The sequence below is a fragment of the Octodon degus genome, unplaced genomic scaffold, assembly GCF_000260255.1.
Source record: "Octodon degus isolate 3935 unplaced genomic scaffold, OctDeg1.0 scaffold00039, whole genome shotgun sequence".
NCBI lineage: Eukaryota > Metazoa > Chordata > Mammalia > Rodentia > Octodontidae > Octodon > Octodon degus.
In genome coordinates, this window is record NW_004524615.1 from 14,524,254 (window position 1) to 14,531,580 (window position 7,327).

At 40.7% G+C, this 7,327-nt stretch overlaps 1 protein-coding gene across 1 annotated transcript; it reads right to left on the reverse strand.

Annotated features, from left to right (window-relative positions):
- Positions 1–859: 859 nt before the first annotated feature.
- On the reverse strand, positions 860–3,083 carry LOC101590708 (DNA polymerase epsilon subunit 3). The gene has a single exon (XM_023715124.1). It carries the CDS (start codon positions 2,912–2,914, stop codon positions 2,471–2,473), a length of 444 nt encoding a protein of 147 aa, XP_023570892.1. The 5' UTR covers positions 2,915–3,083; the 3' UTR covers positions 860–2,470.
- Positions 3,084–7,327: the final 4,244 nt, after the last annotated feature.

The following is a 7,327-nucleotide window of genomic DNA, read 5'->3' on the forward strand; positions in this document are numbered from 1 at the left end:
AGTCTGCCTAACTCCAGACCGCAGCCCTGTCCATTGGCAGTTACGTGATCTTGAAGTCAGAATCTCCACGCTGCAGTTTCCATGGCAAAGTGAGAATAACAGCAGAGCCTAACCTTCTGAAGGGTAAACACCTTAGCGTTCATCACATTTCAGAATACTGCCTGGCCAGTTGGAAGGACTACGGTGTTCAACATGTAGGAAATGTGAAGTTGCTTGGAAATGCAATTCAGTGCCTCCTTCTCTTTCCATCACGCCAGTAGCCATGGAGCTAGTGTTTCTGATCCTTGTCAGTGTTTTCCTGGATCTCTAATAGGAGGGTGTACAACTTTAAGCAGTTGAGCAAAGGCTTAAAAATGAGCAAAGGGGACACAGCTGCTTTGCTTTTGAAAGGATTTGCCAAGCTCACATAGTTAAATTTAATGGCTGGGTGTTTTAAACCCTGGAGAACAATGTAATTTCTGTCATTACTGCTACAAAGGATGACTCTTTGGTGAGCGTTTCATTTGGGCTGCCTAAAAACCTAACTTGAACAAAGGAAGGAAAAACAAACATAAATATAGTAATGGAAAAACTCTAATTAGGCTTTGGGGGAAGATTGTCCAGTCCTGTCACGTCTCCACAGGACTGAATACAAGTAACTTTGAGGCCTGCAAAGTTATTTTTCTCAGCAAATATTTTAATTTTTAAAATAGTATTTTTAAAATGTTACTTATGGGGGTTGCTTATGAGTTTAGGAAGCAGTGGTTTCCTGGGTCGCTAATAGGAGGAAGAATACAAAGAAAAGAGGGAGGCATGGAAACTATTGATAGAGGGGAAAGGTAACTTCCAATCTGCTAGATGTCTGTTTTTTTTTTTTTTTTAAACAAGAAATGTTCTTTATTTGTACAAAGCATTATAATCTCAACAGTCATCAGTCACTTATGAACAAACTTTGCATTTAACAAGTTAACAGTGTCAAACTACACTATACCTGTCAAATCCCGAGTGCTCAACTGAGAGAGAAAGGCGCCTAGAACACTAATTGGAAAGAGAAAAGGCTAAGAAAAGTTCACAGACACTTTAGAAGCAGCTCGAGGGGATGGCCAGGCTAAGGGGTTAGATTCCTGAGCACCATCAGATTTTTCTCAATATTCAGAGGACTTTCACAAAATCTTTTTTATTTTGAGAAAGGGCCTTGCTAAGTAGTTCAGCCTGCCCTTGAACTTGCGACAATTCCCCTGCTGCAGCCTCCCAAGTGCTGGCATTACAGGTATGTGCCACTACGCTTGGCTCACAAAATCCTTTTTAGGCCACAGATCAGAATTAAGGAACCTGCATTTTGGGATATGAGCATATGTTCAAAGTTGCTAGATTTGCACATGAATTAGAAAGGGAGAGCAAGTGGGAACAGAAAGCAGAGGACAGGAAGACAAGAAATAGAAAGCAAGAAGCGCAGAGGGAAAATGTTGTGCTTGGATGGAACAAAGCCCTTAACTTGTAAGGAATAAAAATGAAAAATCATAGCCACAAGTCTGGGAGATGGACCTAATAAGAGCTAATAAGCCTCAGATTTTACACTTTTCAGGAGGTGACAATAAATTCTAAACTGTACCGTGGCAGGGGTGAGGTAAACCTAGGAATAAGTCATCTGTTTTGTAAAACATTCTTGTTTGTTTGATGACTTCCAAAGTACACTGCTAACTTAAGAGCACACTGTGCCCAGAGCGCAACCACCCGCACAGGTCAGATGCCTACAGGCAACGCAGGAAGGCCCAAAGCCAGGTAGTTTTAGAGAAAATTGAACTCAATTAATGCTGTCAAGTGAAAAAACCATAGAACAAATTATCTTTAAAAACAAAAAAAAAACAAACCCCACAGTTGTGAGGGAATTCTAAGCTACATACCCAGGCTCTTTTATCTATTTTTGGGGTCGGGATGACAGGGCCTCATTGAGTTGTTCAGATTGGGCTCAAAACTCTTTAATTCTCCTGTCTCAGCCTCCCACACAGCTGAGATTACAGGCATGTCATGGGCAGCCCATTCTGAACATTCTTAATAAGCTACTGTGAATCAAATATGGCTGACCACGATCAAAGTTCTATTTTTTCCTGAGCCTTCACTGCCTCTGTGATCTGGACCATAGCAGGCACCATGGAAGTTATTTTTTTGAAGGGGCAGGAAGACTGGTGATTAAAAAAAGTATATCACCATACACATAAGTAAACAAAATAACACATTGCTAATTGAATTAGCTGTTCAGAATCCCTCTTGCCAACAAAGTTATAACCTTCAAACTGATTAAACAAAAGAGGATTCTGCTACTCAGAAGCTCTGAGTCAGTGAAACGCTGGTTTTGATGATAATTACAGTCAGTTTTTACTCTGATCTCCCAGGCACCTGTGCCTAAGACTACTCTGCCCAGCAGGGAAAAGCATCACATAAACATACACCATGTATCAGCGTGGTGGCTTCCACAGTGCCACAGTCTATATTAGTTGTCTACTTCCTCCTCTTCATTCTGTTCTTCTTCTTCCAGCCTTTCTTCATCTTCATCATTATCCTCATCCCTGCTCCGGTCTTGCTCTTCTGAATCTGTTTTTCTGTCTTTGTCCTTCTTCTTCTGTTCTGAAGCTTCCTTCTTGCCTTTCTGCTCCCGCCTATATGCTTCCAGAGCTTCTTTCAACGGAGTAATAAACCGCTGGAACTCCATCTCTTCCATGGCCGAGAGCACATCACTGGCATTGAGTGTCTTGCGTTTCCCTTTCATCGCGAAATTGTTGGCACAGGATGTGGCGTACAGCACAAAGACGCTGGCTGCGCGGGAGATTGCGCTCCTGGCCTCCTTGGAGATGTTGACACCATCTGGGAGTGCTTCTTTGATGATCCTGGTAATGACGGCATTGGGCAGGTTTAGGTCCTCGGGCCTCTCAGCCATGGCCAACGCAGGAGCCCGAGGCTCGGCTGCCACACAAATCCTCTTCTGCTTCCTAGTCCAGACTTCCCGCGTCACTGCGATGTGACCCTCTGGGGCACCCGTCCAGCCCCACGTTGCCCACACTGTCCCATACTGCCCTGCGCGTCATAGCCTCTTTTTAGTATCCAGCCCCGCCTCCTGCTAGATGTCTGAAATGCTAAATTCATGATATCTAAAATCGAGGGCTGAAGGGCCGGCCAGATAGCTCAGTAGACCGAAGTGCCTGCTTAGGCAGAGCACAGGGGCTGGGGTTTCATCCCCAGCACTACAAGCCCTGCCGGTACCACCCCCAGGGCACGCTGAGCTGGCCATTGAGACTGGGTATGTGGCTGTGCCTGTAATCCCAGCGCTTGGGAGGCTGAATACAGGAGGATCATTCCGAGTCCGATCTGTGTAGTGAGACACTGTAGACCCTGCACTAAAAATACATTAAAAAAAAAAAGAAGGAGGAATAAATTCTAGGGATAACAGAGATTAAGATCAGGATAAATTTATTGAGATAAAGCTTCTGCCTAAGAGAGACAAACTGAGACCTGAAAAGTGGATTGCCCCTGCTCACCTCTTAAAGGAAATTTTATAGCAAATCATGAGGTAGGTACAACATGGGTCAACCAAAAGGATTACAAGTAAAGACACTCAGGTAATATTGATCCAGTAGTGGCAAGGGCATATAGATGACATCACTAACCTTGGTCTATAGCCTGTAATCATTTTTTTAATCGTAATCTTGTCCTTAGCCTTAGTGTTAGAGGATGGTCCATCCCTAAAGAGATGGGAAATCTCAAAAGAGTAGTACTACTAACATCAAACTCTCATGTAGCCCCCAGGAGAGTATGTAAATTGGTCCACTGTGACTATAATCTTTGAATACATCTCCAGCCATCCTTGGGTTCTCATCTTGTGCACATGGAGCAGCAATGCAATTGTCAGGAGTCAGGTACCTGCTCCTTCGAGGGTCTAACGCTGTCTCACTGCCCACAATGTTTCTACCTAACTTAGCTATCTATAATACTGCTATTACAAGATTTTGTTGCATGCTTCATTTTCAATATCACTTCTACTGTTCTCCAAACTTTGTAAAGGAGATATTTGCCTGAGGTTGAGACAGGAGGATCTCTGCGAGTTCAGGACCAGCCTGGGGGCTACAAAAGTGAGCACAAAGCCAGCCCAAACTGCATGGCAAGACCCGGTATCAAAAAAAGGAGATATTTGCTGTTTACAAGAGAACCCTGAGGCTTAAGTACCATGACCACAATCATACTGATATAAGAGAAATATAATTCCCAATCTGCTATATGCCAAGTATACCAAGTTTGTGGTCCTGTAACATCAAGGAATGAAGTTGTAAACCAAAAAAAGAAGTTAGGAAAATTTTTTAGCAATAATGAGAGAAGAATAGCTCCTGGATTTCCAGAAGGGTTCTCAAATGGGTGGACACTGAGGCCCTTTTTCAGGAGCAATTTATACAGCAAAGTGGGCACAGTATGAGTCAAACTACAGTCTATGGGGGTATGATATTGGTCTAACTACAACCAACCTATAGAATTATAAGTATAGCTGCTTAGCTAACCTTGAGCCAATAGGGAAGCAATGTAGCAAGGGTACAAGGAAAGAACAAAGGCATTTGGGAAGGGCTGGGTCCAGATGCTCTCTACCTGGGTGACTGACACTTAGCTGGATTTAATGTACCAGGTGGTGCTTCTTACAGTATAATGTCAGGTTATTGTTTATCCCTTAGGGAGGCTTGTAGGCCTGGCCACTGCATCTTCATCTGGAGGCCTGGCCACTGCAGATGTTCCTCCAGCCACAGTTCTGATGTCTTTGTTTTCAAATGACTTACTTAAGAGCCCAGTCTCTTTCTAACTGTATGTTGATTTCCATGTAGCTTAGCTGCCTATCATAATACAACCATGAAATTAGGGAGCTCTATGTTGGCCTGGCTCTAAAATGTACATGCACCTCAAAGTTCTGGGTGTTTTTAAATGGGAAGAAATCAGGCATATTTGTATCTCTTCCATATTTTCTGGGAATTAAATATTTCTGAAGATCAGACATACTGAATGTTTTATTTCTTCTTATATTTCAAATAGATTTTGTTTTGCTATAGTCTTTGCCTTTCTTTTTTAAAAATAATTTTATTGAGAAACAAATGGCAATGAGACAGTTTCAAAACCGATCAGTAGGACAGTTTCAATAATATATATATTGCACATTGTTGTCTCAGTGGTTATTCACTGTACAAGATGCAGACATGACATCCCATCCACAAACACTATTAGAACAAATCTTATTCATTGAATTAAGAGAATGCAGCTGTATATCTATCCTATTTTGAATATACAGATACAAAATGGTCATTCATTTTTATCCCCTTTTTTTGTTTAGGTTTGTCAGAGAAGGGTACTTCATTGTCATTTAAATATTGTAGGTACCTGAATTCAGTAAAATATTCCAATATAGTCCAATAGTCCATAATAGTAGTGGGTTATCTGCAGGACTGGCAATGTCAGAAATTGTTGACCTGAGCCCTTCACAGCCCAGCATACCAACATGGTATCACCCCTTATACCTCGTTTTTATACCTTTCTGCTGCATGGTTAAGACCAAGACAAAGCAAGACCTATATAACAAGAAATGTAACTTTTGTATCTGATAAGGTTAGTCACGTCCCCTCAGGATTTATCCTGTAACCCTGTACCGCACTTTGTAGATCCTTTGTCAGTGTCAGCCATGTGGATAAGTCACTGCCATTGCTTGACCAATTTGCTTTCTGTGAAATCCTGAGAGAATGTTTTCTTTCTATGTGACTCTCTTTAGGCACACTCTACATCATTGATCATGTTGCTCTGTGGCCCCAAAATCACCTTGATCAGAAAATTTGGGACACAACTGGGTTACATGATGTTACAGTATAAGTTCTCCTATGTTCTGAGTCTTTATTGACCTTGAAAGGCTAGGTCCAAAATGTTGGCTGACCCATACTTTTCTCTAATTTTTGGTCTACAAACTTATGCTGTTAACCCTCCAGAAGAGAAGCTTATTATTACCCTATAACATATGCAGTTGGTTTTAACCTCACTATCTGTCTGAATATCAAACATCTTAGGCATAACATGGAACAGGTATTTTCCATCAAGTGTTGATATGTTAAACTTTAAGTCCCTATAGAATATGAAGAAAGAAATTAAAAAAGTAAAAAATATTTTAAAATATGAATAAACAATTACATATTTTTACACAGAAATTTAGAAATCTAACCTTGCACAGCATTGTAGCAGGACAGTCCTGTGACATTTCTTTTTCTTGTCTTTGTATCTAACCATTAGGGCCCCAAAATTTAAAGACCCAATCCAGAAATGGGCAACCAGGATGAACACACATTTCTCAGAGGATGTAATTAAAGAAGTGAATAAATATATGAAAAAATGTTCCACTTCACTAGCCATCCATGAAATGCAAATTAAAATAACACTGGGATGCCATCTCACCTCAGAAAAAAGTCGCTGTCATAAACAAATCGCTGTCATAACAACAAATGATGGAGAGGCTGTGGGGAAAAAGGAACACTTCTTCACTGCTGGTGGGAATGTGGACTGGTTCAACCATTATGGAAATCAGTGTGGAGACTCCTTAAAAAGGTAGGACTGGAAATCCCATTCAAGCCAGCTATCCCCCATACTGGGAATTTTCCTGAAGGAACTGAAAACATCATATCATAGTGATATATGTGTACCTATGTTTATAGCAGCACAATTTATGATAGCCAAATCTTGGAAACAACCAAGATGCCTGTCACCTGAGGAATGGATGAAAAAGATGTGGTATTTTTATGCAATGGAGTATTACTTAGCTATAAAGAATGATAAACTTGAAGCATTTATATTGAAGTGGATGCCACTTGAAGATATACTCATAAGTGAAATAAACCAAACCCAAATGTGTAAATATTGTATAGTCTCCCTAGTATAAGAACTCAAAAGAAGAAATACAAATAGAAAGGTATAACAATTAAAAGGAAAGGGAAAACTTGAGGATTAGACAATGAAGAGAGGACAAGGAGAAAAGCTAGGAAACATGACAGGGGCAAAGCCATATATTTATACATACAAGATGGGTAAGACAATGATCCTGAGAAACATCAGCCGGTTTTTGAAGCTAGCAGTTAATTGGTAAGATTCTCACCCTGACTAACTATATATGCTGATATCTGTGAACTAAGCAACTGCACTGAAGATAGCAATGTGTAATAGTAGGGTCATGCTTGGAATGTCTGTCATTCTGGTCTTCTAAATATGTACTGCTTGTCATGACATACCAATTATTGCCACACTGTCTCTCAAGTAAATGTTTGTTTTTTTAAAAAAAGGGTAATAA